Genomic DNA, 16,007 nt, shown 5'->3' with positions numbered 1-16,007 from the left:
TAACCAAGCATATCACAATTGCTTAAATGTGTTTTTTATGACACTGAGTGACGGGCAGACCCTCTTATTTAATTGCAAGAATCCCTGCATGAAGAAAAGGAGTTAGGCTGTGACTATCCAGTGGTTTGCTGACAGAGGCTAGGACAGTTCTCCTGAGAGTATGCTTTGGCCCACGTTTTGTTAACTTGTTTTTAACTTAAACAATAATCCTATTAACTAATTATCACTAAAACATATTCCAAACAGAAATTAAGTAAAATGAAAAAAATTATTAAAGTGTATGAATAGCAAGTACACACACCATTATGCATAAATAAATCTCTATCTCTGTTTCATGCAATATTTCAGAAAGAAAACTAAAAGAGCGATAATAGTAATAATATGTGATGCTTTATGTCAGAAATTCAAGAACACCTGATACTAATTGCCCTCCTTTATTGGTACTAGTTACCCTCACTTTTCTGGTACTCAATCTAAAACCTCAGAAGGGTCAAGGCATGAGTTAATCTGGAGGAGAATTATTTCCTTTTTATGAGAGGAAACTACTCTTCCTTTTAGAGACACACACTATCTGTGTAGGATAAGCCTTGAAAAATAGCTGTAATACTTCTAAATGTCCACAAGTGAAACTCTGTATACCAGAATTTTTACACTGGCCTACTGGGCTGGAAGGAGGTAGGACCAGTTCATTCAGGCTGAATGCTTATCACAGTTGGCCACAATGTCATTGTTAGTTACCTGCAACTGTATTTCTCCTGCATTGGTATCTTTCATAGATTCACATACTTGAGTATTCCCCAACAACAGACTGGGAATCCTCTGTAATTTAAAACTTATCTTTAAAATAAACTTTGTCCATAGGAAAATGCTACACAGATAGCCTCACAGGGCCTAGGTAGCCTTCACTAGTGTAGGCCCTCAACCTACTTTCGTCCTTTTACACCCCAACCAATGACATGGCAGGGCTTAAACTACACCCCAGGCAGCCATTTTCAGATTTTGAACTGTAGAGACTTAGAGGTGATGACTGAATGGCTACGGAGCAGCCCATCCCAGGGCAGGAGGGTGGGCGCATGTGAATCTTTGAAAGATACCAATGCGGGAGAAATACAGTTACAGGTTAGTAAAAAAGACTTCTCCAGCATTGGATCTTTCATAGATTCAGATACTTCAATAGAATACCATGCAGTAAACCGTATGCTGTGCCTGTGAGTAATATAAGAGAGAGTGTCTCTATATGAACAGAGTAATTGCACAGAACATGCATGCTAGGAAACAGTAAAAAAAAAAAAAAAAAAGGAACGAGGTGAAAATAGGCTGCTCCTACCTTAAGCGAACAGGTGCTGAAGGACTGCTTGTGCGACTGCCCTTTCCTATTTGGTATCTTCCCCCAAGCAGTAATCCTTGGCAAATGTGCAGAGCATGCTCCATGTGGCCACTCAACATATATCCTTCAAAGACACTCCCGCCTGGAATACTGCCGATGCTACTCTTTCTCTAGTATGGTGTACCGTTGGAGGGGACGGTAGTGGGTCATCACTCGTCTTATGACAGTGGGTGATGAAAGTAGACACCCAATGGGATAGACTTTGCTAGGAGATACATCACCCTTGCTTGTGGCCGCCCTTGATCTCTTGAGATGGGTGGCCACTGGCGCCAGACATTTTGTAAACACCCTCTGTGATGATTTGATTTCAAAGGAAAGAACCTTGAACTGGAAATGGTCTTTTCCGATCAAAAATCAGAGGAACTTCCTGTGCGCATGGCAGATCGGTATATGAAAATAAGCATCCTCGAGGTCTAGGGTGGCTAGGAAGTCACCCTGTTTTAGCCACAGGAGGACCATCTGGACTGCTGTCATCATGAATTTTTGGTGGCATACAATCTTGTTGAGGGCTCTTAGGTCTAGTATTGGACGCCAGTGTCCATTTTTTTCTTGATCGGGAAGAAGTAAGAATAAATACTGTTTCATTGATGCTAGAGCAGAACTCGCTCTATTGCTGCCTTCAGCAATAACTTGTCCACTTCCGCCATTAGTTGTTGTATTAGATTGGCCTTCATTGGTTGAGGAGGCCGAGATGGGGGTCGATGGAGAAAGTGGATGAACTGGCCTCTTTGCACCACCTGTAACACCCAGTTGTCTGAGGTGATTCCACTGTTATAGGTGCTGGCTTACCCGCCCTCCCAACGGGGTGTGATGTGTGAGGCGCAGTGTCCTGAGGTGAATTTCTCTTGGCTTGGGCCCTGCCTTGGCTCGATCCCCTTCTTCTTCTTTGGGACTGGTACGTGGAAGAGGAGCCTGATGACAAGCCTTCAGTTTGGAAATACCTGCCATAGGATCTGTATTTAGCACTTGAGCCTCAAAAAGAGCGAAAGGAGCGACCATCCTTATCCTTGTCCCTGAGGGAACTGATGATGCTGTGTCAGTGTTCGACTTGATGCCTTTCAGATGGTCATCAATCTTTTTCCCAAAGAGCTCCTGGCCATTGAATGGCATGTCCAATATTTGCACTTGGACCTCGGCCCTAACATGTGTGGCCTTCATCCACGCCTGGCACCATAGAATTGTGCCATGAGCCATCTGTCAAAACCTACATTGAGCCACGTCCACTGAGGCAACAGTCATATGGTCAGAAGCGGTTTCATCATCAGTGACTACAGACCTTGCTTCCTTTTGATATTCAGCTGGCAGGTGTTTGACCAGATGGGACATTTTGAGCCATAGCTCTCTATCGAATCTGGCTGTTATAGCCATTGCGTTGCTGTCCCATAACACTAGCGATGCTGCTGCCATAACTTTCGTCCAATTGCTTTGAGTTTAGATTCTTCTTTGTCTAGTGGGGCTGTCAGAGGGAATTCGGGATTCTGCAGGTCCTTTCTAGCCACCACCAGTAATCACAGAGTCAGGTTTTAGGTGCCCTCTCAGACACATCGGAGCATAGTCGGGGGCCTATTATTTATTTTCTGGTCTTGCCACTAGCACCGTTGTGGAGAGCGGAGTGGCCAGTATCTTCTCACCTGCCAGACAGATTGTGTCCAGGATTGGAATTGTGGTAACTGTGAGGCACCTTTTGTCTCTGTGTTAGAAAATAACATACTTTTTCTCCTCCGTGGCAACTTGGGTTTGAAAAATGTTCCCCGACCTGGCAATTATTGAATGAAATGAGACTATATCATTTCGTGGAGAAGCCCCACTCGGGGAATCATGTCTCCTTTGCTTCTCATTTACATGGGTGTCCTATTCACCTGGCTCTTCATCCTGTTTTGGGAGGGTAAGCGTGAAGCCTGTGATGTGCTCCCAGAAGGGGCAGATTCTTCCTGCCAAGGTAATGGGGTAGCCAACTTAGCCTTCCGTCTCCTCTGGAATTCATCAATTATTCTTTGCATGGACTACATTAAGGCTGGGTCAAATGGATCTGATGTGTCTTTCTTGACAGGCTGCCAGCAAGGACTCTGCTCTTTAGGATGTGGTGGCTGTAGTTCCTCCCTCTTTGAATACTCTTCCTGCAGGATAAGATACGGCAGTCCACCATTTCTGTGATTGGAGACAGCTGTGCAGCTGCTTCCATGCTCCCTATATGTGGAACTTGTGGGTCCTTGAGAATAGGCTCCTTCTACAGTCGTGGGCATTAAAATCTTAGTCGACTGGGCTTTTTTCTGTAGTTTGGTGGGTTCGTTCGATGGCGTCTCCTCATGGACGAGTGATGCTTGGTCGAGGAGAGATGCTTCGCCGATGAGTGCTTCATTGATGATCCTTCGACGACAATTGTTTCGTTGACAGGTCCTTCAATGACGATGTCTTTGTCGACGAGATGACTATTTTCTTGGTCGACAAGTATTTCTCTGTCAACAGCCCAGACATTTTGAAGGTTGTAAAACTGCACATAGATGGCGATGGAGCCCTTTCTGTGGACAGTACACCTGTGTACAACCGCTCCGTAGATAAAGGTGTGGAAATAAAGTCTTTACCTTCTTTTGTGCTGATCACCCTTCTGTAAAACTTAGAGACCTTTTCAGATGTAGAGAAGGTCTGTTCATCAGTTTCTTTGATTTAGATGGTGACTCTACTCGGTCCACTGAAGAAATTCTTGTTCTAGGAGCTTGCTTCTCAGTATACCTTATGGATGTAGAAGGCACAGTTTAAGATGACTCCTGAGAGGACATCTGTCTGTTTTCAGGATTCAAAAGAAGCCTACTGTGCCTGTCTTCCCGGGTATTCTTAAGAAGGTTTGGCAAGTTTTACAAGACTGTATTTTTGTGTGGGTACAGACAGTAAATACAGTATTTGTGAGGGTCACTGATAATATAATTCACCCTCTTGCCACACTTGCTGCAGTTCCTGAAGAGGGAAGTCTTCTCCTTGGGAGTCTGCATGTCTGGCTCTGCCATGGTGTAACTTATGGCCAGCCAAAACGTGACATTTTCTAGAGGAAGAATTATTCCTGAGCCCAGGAAAAACCTTAACTGGTGAAGGTAAACCCCACCAGTAAATGTATGCCATAGAGGTACAAAAAGAACAAAGTTCTAGCAAGAAGTTTGAAAAATAGCTCAGAGATTTTAAGAGGATTCCCCTGTCAGAAGACTAAAGTGAAAAATCTGAAGATGGCTGCCTGGGGTGGAGATTACGTCCTGCCACATCATTGGTTGGGGTCTAAAAGGACCAAAGGAGGTGGAGGGACTACACAAGTGAAGGCTACGCAGGCCCAATGGGGCTATCTATGTAGCATTTTCCTGTGGAAAAGGTTTATTTTAATGATCAGATTTAAAATAAAAGGGATTCCCTGTCTGATGACAAAGAATATTCAAGTATGTGAATCTATGAACAATCCAGATGTATTTCTCTAGCATTGGTATCTTTCATAGATTCACATGCTTGAATCTTCGCCATCGTCAGACTGGGAATCCTCAGTAATTTAAATAATAATAATAATAATAATAATAATAATTATTATTATTATTATTATTATTAATAATATAATAACAATAATATAAAAACGTTTCCCTTTAGGAAAAGAGATACACCCATAGAGCCTTATAGGGCTTGTGTAGCCCTTCACTTTTGGAGTCTCTCCACCGCCTTTGGTCCTTTTAGGCCCCAACCAATTAGGTGGCAGTGCTTAGGCTCCACCCCAGTCAGCAATCTTCAGATTTTGAACTGTGATGGCTAGTAACTGATGACTGACTGGAGAAGGAGCAGCCTCTCCCCCAGGGGAGGAGATCGGGTGCATGTGAATCTATGAAAGATACCAATGCTGGAGAAATACAGTTACAGGTACGTAACTAAGATCTCTCCAGCATTGGATCTTTCATAGATTTAAATGCTTGAATACCAAGCAGTTAATTACAATCTAACATGTCGGATAGCCGGAAGGGTGCACCTGTAGGTGCATGCGCTATATATAGCTTGTGTAACATACTTTTAGCGTACAAGTAAGGCTACCAGAAAAATACAAGCAATGGGACGGTGGGAACAAACAAGAATCAAAGTTAAGGAACAAAAGGCTGCACCTGCCTTAAGTGAATAAGTACTGAGGCACTGCTTGCCCTACCGCAAATTCCCTTCTGCTGTCTTCTTCCAAGCAGTAATGGCGGGCAAGCGTGTGGAGAGTTGGCTGCCCGGCAGGTGTCTTTTAGAGAAACTCCTGCTTGAAACGCTATTCAGGCCTCTCTCGCTCTGGTGCAGTGCGCTGTGGGCGTGGCTGCGAGAGGGTTATCTCTGATTTTGTGACAGTAAATAATGCAACTGGAGACTCAACGTGCCAGACTTTCTTTTGATATGCATTGACCCTTGGTTCATCCTGCAAAGACGACAAAAAGTATTTTAAAGTTCCTGAAATCCTTTGTTCTTTCTATGTAGAACTTAAGTGTTTTCACCACATCTAGTGAATGTATCATCTGATCCACTGCAATTGTGTGGTTGCCAAAGAAAGTGTCAAAAGGATTCTTTCTGCTAGAATGGATTCCGATATGACCTTTCAAATGAATTTAGGGTAAGGCTGAAGAATTACCCTGTCCCTGTGATTCTTAGGGCGCTTTCATTAGCACGGCTGAGACTGTTTTAAGACTCCAGGCAAGAGCGTTTTTTCTTTGTCTGGGAAAAGAGCGCATAAGCCCTTTAATGAAGGCTTTGACCACCAGTGTGCCACTAGGGACCATTGATGAGGCCTGGTTGTATAAGCGGAAACTGCAGAGAGATGGACCTTAATGGAAGAAATTGCCAAAATGCCCCTTGCTAGATGTGGAAGGTACGGTAGGATGTGTTACGCAGATGCCTGTGCCTGCTTCCAAACACCAGAATGTGAACCGTTTCCATTTTTTTGTATGTCTGTCTGGTAGACGGAACCCTGGTGGCTCGCAGTATACCCCAGAATTCAGGATCTAGAACATGGTTGTGGAATTTTTGCAGTTAAGGAGCCAGCCCCTGAGGGATAAGCTGGCCGGGTTGTGATGATGCAGTTTGCCCCTGTGCTGTGACAAAAGGTGCGGGTGAGGCTGGAGATGAATTTGCTTTGCCCATGCTAGTTGAAGGAGTGCAGGGTGCTAAATCTGGCATGTTCACATCGGGGCTATCAGTATCATGGTGCAGGGCTGCTTGTTCATCCTGTGCATCACAGGATCAACAGTGTCAGAGGGAACCCATAAAGGAATTTCCCCTTACATTGTATGGAGAACACATCTTCCGGGGAGTGTTTCTCTGGGTACCTAAAAGGGAATTGATCGCATTTCTTCTTTACATGGGTTGCAAACAGGTCTATAGTGTGTTTTCCACACCTGCAGAATAGCTTGTCCAGAAAAGGGTTATTGATCTCACATTTGTGACATTGGAAGAATTGTCGGCTGAATTTTCTGCCAACACGTTGTCCTTGCCAGGGAGATGTTCTGCCCTCATGTGTATTCTGTGGTGCAGTGCCCAGTTCCAGAGTTGTTGAGCTTCCAGCATGAGGATGTTGGACTTGACGTCACCCTGTTTGTTTGTGTAGTGCATTGATGTGATGTTGTCCGTCTGAACTGTCACCATTTGCCCGGAAAGTACTGGTAGGAAGGACTTTAGCGCCCACCAAATGGCCCTGAGTTCCAGCACTTTTATGTGCATACAGGATTCTGCTGGTGACCACACCCCGCTGGCTTGTAGATCACATAGATGGGCCCCCCAACCCAAGTTTGAGACGTGGGTAGCAGGAAAGGTAAACCCTGTACAAGATTGGAGTGCCTGTTCCACCTTGTGGAAATTTGGCGTGAGGCAGACAATGTCCTCCAAGATCCACTGTGTTGAGCCCATTGGCTGTCCAGCTCCTCCTGAAGTGGTATCATCTTCAATCTGGTACGAGGAAACTGCAGGAGGGCATCATGCTCAAGAGGGACTTGTATTGTCTGACAGTGGAGCTTGTTCTCTCTTTGAACCATGTGATGAGGTTTTGCATTGTCGCCACTCTATCCAAGTATGGATGAACTCTGGGAACTCAAGTGTCAACATCTGCTACTAGAAAGATTGCTGTCTGTGCGGGTAGGGGCGAAGACTTGTCCTCGTTGATCGAGAAACATAGGTCTTGTAGCAGGGTTGTTGTTCTTCCCACTGCTTCCCAGGGAGCTTCCTTTCACTAGCCAGTCATCTGTGTATGGAAACACCTGTACCATGGAGCGCCTTAGGTGAGCGGCCACTGGGGCCAGGCATTTCGTAAACACTTTTGTTGTGGACTTCAACCCGAAAGGAAGAACATTGAACTGGAAGTGTTTATCGCGGACAGTGACCGAGGTACTGTCTGGGGGGTGGATGGATGGGGACATGGAGATAGGCATCATCCAAGTCTAGGGTAGTGAGGAAATCGCCCTTTTTTACATGGAAGCACAAATTGAAGGGAGGTCATCTTGAATTTTAGAAAATGAACAAACTTGTTGTGGGCCTTTACATCAAGTATTGGGTGCCACTGGCCGTTTTTCTTCCTTACTAGAAAAAAGTGGGATTAGAATCCTTTTCCCTGTGGTAGAGGTGTTACCGGCTCTATGGCGGCCTTACGTTAAATTTTGGCGGCTTCTGCCCTTAGTTTTTGCAGCCAGACAATGTTTTTTCTTGGTGGTGGGCAAGGTGGTGGTCACTGAAGAAAGTCTATGGTATGTCTTTTTATTACCTGAAGCACCCATTTGTCCGATGTTATGGTATACCAATGATGCAGGTGCAGTGAAAGCATCCTCCCACTGGGGTTGTGTGTAGAAGGCACGCTGAGTACGAGTCAGTTCTTCTTGGCCTGGCTCCTGCCTTGGCTTGAGCCCCTCTTGCCACATTGGTTCTGCTATCTGATGGAACTTTCCTGATAGCAACCTCCTGATTGGTAGGAGGTTGAAGAGAATGCTTGACCCAGGAACGACCTGCTGTATGACCTTTACTTGGACTTGGTGCCTCAAAAGGGGTAAAAAGTACAGCGGCCCTTGCACTTGTCCTTTTAAGAGCTAATCGCCCTAGCGGTGTCAGTGTCGGATTTGATGCCCTTCAAGTGGTCATCTATTTTCTTTCCAAATAGGTTGTGTCCATCAAAGGGCATGTCTAGGATCTGAGCCTGTACCTCTGGTCTGAAACTTGTGGCCAATATCCAGACTTGGCGTCTCAAGATTGTGCCGTATGCCATCTGTCTGAAACCACAGTGAGCAGTGTCCACAGAGGTGTCGATCATGTGCTCTGAGACCCTTTGCCGTCTGCGATAATGGCTTTGGCTTCTTATTATCAGGCAGAGCTGTGAGGGGAGAGGCCCGTTTTTGCAGTATTTTCCTTGCCTCCACTGTGATAACGGAGCCGGGTTTAGGATGACCTCTGAGATACAATGGAGCCGAGCCCGGGGCTTTATACTTTTTCTCTGGTTTAGCCACCAGTGCTAGAGTGGAAAGAGGAGTTGCAAGATGTTCTCACCTGCATCCCAAAAAGTCTCTAGTATTGGTATTGTGGTGATGGTGTGGCATCTCTTGTCTTTGTGCTCATAGAGGACTGATGCTTTCTCCTCCATGGTGACTTGTATCCTGAAGATTGCTGCCGACTTGGACATGATAGAGTGAAAATAGACTATATCATCTGGAGGTCAGGACCCCTCAGGTGAGGCATGTTTTTTCTGCTTCTTGATAACAATAGAATCCCAATTGTCTGGGTCTATTTCTGGGACATCCTGAGGCAGTTCACCTTCTTCAGGCTCATCGTCCTGTGTGCCGGGGTTGGCATAATCCCTAAAAGGGTTGTCAGGTTCCCCGGCATCATCTGCGAGCTTGTCAGGCCATTCAGAAGCTGTGGCAATTGAGTGCACATTTTGCATTCTGGTTCTTTGAGGTGATGGAGAGAGTCTCCTTTTTTTAGGCCTGGCTGACCCGCTGTACTGTTAGCGTTGCCCTTGATGGCTGCTCACCGATGAAGACCGCCGAGGCAGCAGTGAGTGGCAATGGGTATGATCCCTCAGAGACCTGCTTCCAGTGTGGTGCACCAGTGATGTTCTTTGCAAGGGCCTGCTTACTGGGACTGTCTGGGTGACAAGTATCCTTGCCCTTTGTCTCCTCTGGAACGTGTCCATAATTCTTTGCATCAACTACATTAGAGTAGGGTCAAAAGGGTCTGTCACGTCTTCCATTACTAGTTGCCAGTGTCGACTGCTCTCTTTAGCATGTACTGGCAGTTGCTTTCCCCTCTGAAAACTCCTCCTGCAAGGTGATGTCAGGTAGTACATTAATTTCAGTTATTGGGGAAAGATGGGTAGCACCTTCGACCTTCTCTAGTTGTGGAGTATGGATGCTTAAAACTTCCTCTGAATGTTCAAAAGGCTCATCCATGATGTCTGGTGGTGGGAAGTCAATTGACTGACGTATTTCTCTGTTTTGGGAGCTCATTGACGGTTCTTCCGTCGACGAGGAATGGTCTTTTTTTTCGATGACTGTTTAGACAGCGACGAGTGTGTCGTCGACGATTGCTTCATCGACAAGGAAACCTTCATCAATCAGGTCTTCATCGATGCATGCTTTTTGGTAGTGTCCTTCATGGATTAGTGCTTCATCGACGATTCCTTCATTGGCAATGATGTCTTTGTCAACAAGGTGGTTGGTTTGAAGGTGGACAATGGTTTATCTGTCGACAACAGGATAGTTTGAGTGGACGGCTCTTTTGCCGACGAAGGACAAGAAATGGATAGACCTTTACCTTTGTGTAATTCACCTTCCAGCATAGCTTTAGGGACACCTACAGGTCCAGTTGAGAATTTCCCAATCCTCTCCTTGCCCTTGGGTGAATGAGAGTATGCTCTGTCCACTGGATAAGCTGTCCTTTTTGGAGCTTGCTTCTTATGGTGCCTGCAGGAAGTTGAGGGTACAATGTTGCTGGATTCCTCATCAGATGGCATCTATCTGCTCTCCAGGTGAAGTAATAGCCTCCTATGTCTGTCCTCCCGAGTCTTCTTGGAAAAAGTCTAACATATTTTGCATGACTTGATGTCATGTGTGTAAAAGCAATAAATGCAGAGTTTGTGGGGATCTCTAATGAAGATAACCCTCTTGGAGCAGTTCCTGAAAAAGGAGGTCTTCTCCTTGACTGCCCGTACTTGAGTCTCAGGCATGAGGTGAAAGTAGGCAGCCTAAAAACACAATGTTTGTAGGTGGAAGAGGGTGAAAACCTGTGCCCAAAGGATTAAGCCAGTAAGCCCCAGTGGTAAGGAAACTAAGAAAGCTTAAAGTACCAAAAAAGGCTTAGGCTTTAATATGAATAAATCGAAGTAGCTCAGACAGCTGAAGAGGATTCCCCTGTTCAGTAAGACACAGTGAAAAGTCTGAAGATGGCTGACTGCGGTGGAGCCTACGCCCAGCCACCACATTGGCTGGGGCCTAAAAGGACCAAAGGGCGTGGAGGGACTCCACAAGTGAAGGGCTACACAGGCCCTATAGGGCTCTATTGGTGTAGCTTTTCTCCTAAACGAAAATGATTTTATATTATTATTATTATTATTATTATTATTATTATTATTATTATTATTATTATTATTAATAACAGTGGATTCCCAGTCTGACGATGGGGAATATTCGAGCATGTGAATCTATGAAAGATCCAATGCTAGAGAAGTCTTTGTTACAGAGCCTGTTTGATGAAGTCTTTCTTTCAGTCCTTAATTATGAATAATAATTACATTCTAATTTTAAGATGATGATATATATAGATTTAGATCCACTAGACTACTGGCAATTCTGTCAGAGAGTAAAGGGTACACCAATATTTAAACTATCAGTGTGCTTCCTGATCAGACTGGCACAGAGCTGAAAACCCTAACGCTCTTCTTCAATGAGTCGCTGCTGGCCTATTTTGATTGTGATGTCTCTGTATTGAGTGTTTTTCTGCTTCTGCTGCCATGGTTTGGAGACAGAGCTCTGCAGCGTATAGGAGGCACTGCTGGCCATACAGGCTCTTGGCTTGGTTGGCCTTGTCCAGTTGGCTCCTCTGTTTCCAACACTCCGAAAGGCATTTCTAAGCACTCCCTGACATGCACGCCATAGTAGATTAGAGTGAGAGAACAACCTCTAAACTAGCCCTGCAATAATCGCATTAAACATGGAAGTGCTGGTTTCAGTTGTCATAGACAATTTCGGATGCGACTGGTGGACTGGGCTGTTGCTGGTCAATCACAACCACTGCTGTGAGTTCTATTGCTTAAGGATAGAAACAAGAGTTCAACATGAGTCACACACGCATGTACATGAAGGATTCCTAAATCTGAAACTTTGATGCATGTGTATTTATCTTTCTTATTTGAGCTATATATATTATGTTATTTTGGCACATTGAGTTAATTTCCTGTTTGATTTTTTTTTGTAATTTCTCTTTTTAAGTTGCCTGCTGAGTTTATGTGTTGGAGTGCAGAATGTTTTCACTCATTGTTTACTTATGAGTATACAGCAATGAACATAATTATGGAAGTAATGATATGATGAATAAGTGACAACAGTTCAAAATGTTTTATATGAAATCTGATGAGTATTTCTTTGGGTACTTATGTGTCAGACATTTAAAAATATAGTCGTTAGGTTACACATAAGTACAAATATTGATTCTGTTAATGTTCGATGCATGCTAATAAAATCTCTGAACTATGTCATTGATATAAGCTATAGATTTTAAGTGTTGTTAAGATAGTGTTTTTAGCACCATTGAAGCCAACGTGGAAAATCACCTGCTTTACTTTTCCTGTGCAGTTGCCTTGTGAAAATGAGGGCAGAAGGAGTAGTGACAGACACTTATATAAACTTGGCTATTTGGTCCTAGCGGGCTCCTCCAGACCTCTCCTTGGTGACCCACATCTGTGTCACACTTCCCCTCCTTCCTCCTGTCAGTGACCACCCTCCCCGCCTCCAGTCACTTTTCCTGTTTCATCCCACTCCTTGTTTCTGTCAATCCCGCAAACTTCACCCAGACCACTCTCTGCTAGTATGTACCCTGTATCGCTCCCGGTTGGCATTTGTCTCTGCACTCCATTCCTCCATCATTCCTTACAGAAGGAACTGGTCTTCAACCTGTAGGGATAAGCCCCACGGGTGACCCTGGAATTTCTCCAGAGAGGTCCGATGCTCTAACAAGACAAACAAGAGAGCTTGCTGACCTTTTGGGTATGCTGACTGTTAAAGGAAATATAAGCAGTTCAGCATTGGGGGGATAGGGGGAGGGACTTCCAACAATATGTTGACCCAAGGGGGCTCAGCATAACACGTGTATTTACAACTGCATTCCACACTCAGCCAACCAGAGAGCATGCTCCAGACTTGCCACCAAATTCAATCACACCCAATGTGTAAACAGGGAGCATCTTAGCAGTCAGAGACAATATTTGCGGGATGTATGTGTGGCTCTTCTGTGTGGCTGATACTAGTAATTGAGAGCCTTCGATGTCAATTGTATAGTGGGCTTCTTTTTAGCAACTCGAAGGTCTGACAGCCTTTCTACATCAATGAATCCGATGGCAGGTATCATTTTATATATTACGGAATAGGATCCATGCACTCTGCTAGCACAGTATAGCACAGTATTTACATTTTGCTTGCACAACAAAACTTACAGACACGTAGCTTGCGTTGATATAGTCGGAGCCGGGCACCCCAGCATCAGCCATAAGCTTCACTCTATTATTATTATCTGCAAAGGTAAAGATGGGCATGTTATTGTACCGCTGTCTCACTCATGTCAAAAAGGTACAAAGACACACTACCCTACTGTGGATCAAGGTAAGACCTAGGGCCTGATTTACAAAAGTGTCAATCAGCCCCTGCGTGCCAGATGATTGGTCAGTCATGCGGCACAGAACATCAGTCTGTTGGAAAAATGCCTTCTAAAAATAAACCCACAACTCCCCTTTCAGGGCAGGGTGACAACAACTTCCTGATTACTGAGTGAGTGTGTGAGAGACATGGTGAGTAAATGAGGGAGAGCTAGAGGGTGAGTTACAGAGGAAGGGAATGAGTGGTGTGAGTTAGCGAGTGACTGAGTGTTAGCAATTGCGAGGGAATGAGCGAGTGTACACTTGCAAATGAATGCCAATAAAGGGTGAGTGAGTCAGTGAGTGAGAAAACATATATTATGGAGTCAGTGTATGCCACAGAGAAACATTTCAAATTGAAAATGGCAATCAGAGCCAATCTCCAGAAAATTCACTGTTGTTGAAGAATCATAAACTTCCTGAACTTTTGAAGCCTTTTCCTCAGTATTTGCTTGAGATTTTCTTTACCTTACGATTGTTTCAAATGTTGGTTCTTCCCATAGTTGGCTTCACAGTAGAGAAACCAATACCCAAAGAGGTGGCGCACTCTGAGCGGATGGAATAGTCATAGGCAAAGAGCGGAGGACAGTACTGACACAACTCGGCCTCTGATTGGGCAGCAAACTGCACTATTTACCTCAGGTACTCAGAGCCCTGAGTTAGGGACTGGCCGTCTAACCTATTAAATTCTGGAGGATCGGGAACTTGATTCTCGCAAAGAAACATGTATCCACATCTTGCCCAGTGCCAAGGAACTTCAACTAGGTTAGGAGACTGCAACCTTTGGCGCTCCAGATGTTTTGGACTACAGCTTCCATCAGCCCTAAGCCGCGTAGTAAATGGTGAGAAATCATGGTAGTCGCAGTCCGAAACATCTGGAGAGCAAAAGGTTTCAGAGCCTTGGATTAGGCAATAGGTGGCGGTCAGATACAGGGCTGGCCTGGCATCGATAGACTCTGGGCTTCGATGTGATTATTCAGACTGCGACACAGTCTGGTAAGTTGAGCTGAAGGAGAGGGCACATCTAGAAGATGCACCTCAACCCGCCCCACTCTCCTGGCGTTTCAGTGCATCACGAGTTAAATGGGATGTACCATTCCTTAACTGAGGAAGAGGGGGTGCACCAGGACACAGCAGTTTCCTCTATTCAGATGTCACTAATGTAGAATGCACGGCAGGGGCACATGCCTTTCATTTTAAACATGATCCTGGGGCTAATCAGTATGCATTGGTGGAAGGGCTATTCAGACAGGATGCGCACGTGGCAGTGAGCTCAGCAGGCCCTGCTTGTCAAGCGTCGTTGCGTGAGCAGGAATGCCCTCTCTGTAGCTTGCCGGAAACGACCTCCTGCATCCTAGGATCTAGTGTCGTTTACTAGACGGTTAATAAGTACATGTTGCAACACACAATGGCAAAAACATCTAATCCACTTGCAGTGTACTGTATACGATAAGATCATAGAAGTAACCAAGTGTACACATAACTTGTATACACATACTTTTTTGTATACACATCATTTGTGGTTACATTACAGTTTTGACACCATATTCTCTTCCACGACACCAACGCTTAGCATCGTACATGAAATTAACGCACTTGCACCCAGGGGGGGGGGGTGTACCACGACTGCCCCCACCAGAAGCAACTCAGCAGCAGTAAATCTATAGGTTCTTTGAGTGCAAAGCTGGTAAGGACAGTGAGGGCATACATCATCATTACACGTGCAGCAGGGATATAAATCTAGCCTGTTGAAATTAGTGGTCAAATCCCAGTGTAACTCAGCCCGCAGGTATGAAATTACAGCACGAGGCTTTGGAAGAACAGTAAAGACTGTTTTATCAGGCGACGCAAGCATGGGTCTCTGAAACAGCGAAGAAGGGCCGGCCCATGTGTCGCGCGGGAAGCCGGGAAGGGGACCAGCTGTTCCGAGAAGTTGATATCACAGAATGTAGATACATTAACGAAGGAATGCCATGCCCCCTGTCTCACATCAAAGTTAATGCCTAGAATAATAGTGCCATTTCTGTTCTTATTAAAAGGAAAATGAAGCAGCGCTGGCTACAGAGGGAGCGGCTTCTGTCTCCTGTGATGCCACCGACTCCCGGATTATGAATTTTCACACCGTCCCTCAGATCTTGCGGGGGAACCTCTGTGCAGAGTTCGGAAGCGTCCGCAAGAAAATATCGCCGCTGTCCCAAGAAAAACATATGCAACAACTTGTGAATTTAACACCCCTTTAGCCTATTCTTTTATGGAGAGAAATGGCCAGAAAAGAATGTTAAAGAGCCTAGATCCGTGGATACAATTACAAAGCTAAGAACCTATTAAATCTTTGGTTTCTTGCACCTGCATGGCAAAGCCGAGGGGAGCATGCTGAATGGTGTCCAAAAATCCCTTCCCCACAGCTTGATAAACCAACCAAGAGCAAAGCAAGACATGCTCTCGGAAGGCCTGCACATGCTCTATCATAGGCCAAAGGCATGCGATCTGTCAAAAAGGAATCATACATGCTCTATCGAAGGCCAATCATAACAGCTCTATCGAAAGATCCTAATGCATGCTCTATCGGAAGGTAGTCAGGCATGGCCTATGTAAATCCAATCACACATCACCTCTGGAGGAGCACATCATGCTGTACATGCTATACTGAAAGTCAATCATGGATGCTTTATTGAAGGGTAGCTCTACATGCTATATTGAAAGACAATCATACATGCGCTTTCAAAAGGCGAAATCACGCATGCTGTATCA

General features: G+C 44.9%; 1 protein-coding gene across 12 annotated transcripts in view; it reads right to left on the bottom strand.

Moving 5' to 3' along the window:
* The window catches only part of PTPRQ (protein tyrosine phosphatase receptor type Q), a 2,012,995-nt gene that overhangs the window by 144,519 nt on the left and 1,852,469 nt on the right, over positions 1 to 16,007 (bottom strand). For all 12 annotated transcript variants that reach the window (XM_069629300.1, XM_069629298.1, XM_069629293.1 and 9 more), the window contains one exon: positions 13,059 to 13,135. In XM_069629300.1, coding sequence (XP_069485401.1) covers positions 13,059 to 13,135 — 77 coding nt within the window. The remainder of the gene's footprint in view (positions 1 to 13,058; positions 13,136 to 16,007) is intronic.

This window comes from Ambystoma mexicanum, chromosome 12, assembly GCF_040938575.1.
Source record: "Ambystoma mexicanum isolate Mex_15411 chromosome 12, UKY_AmexF1_1, whole genome shotgun sequence".
NCBI lineage: Eukaryota > Metazoa > Chordata > Amphibia > Caudata > Ambystomatidae > Ambystoma > Ambystoma mexicanum.
The sequence above is the reverse complement of the archived record's forward strand: the minus strand, read 5'-3'. Positions and strand labels throughout refer to the sequence as shown.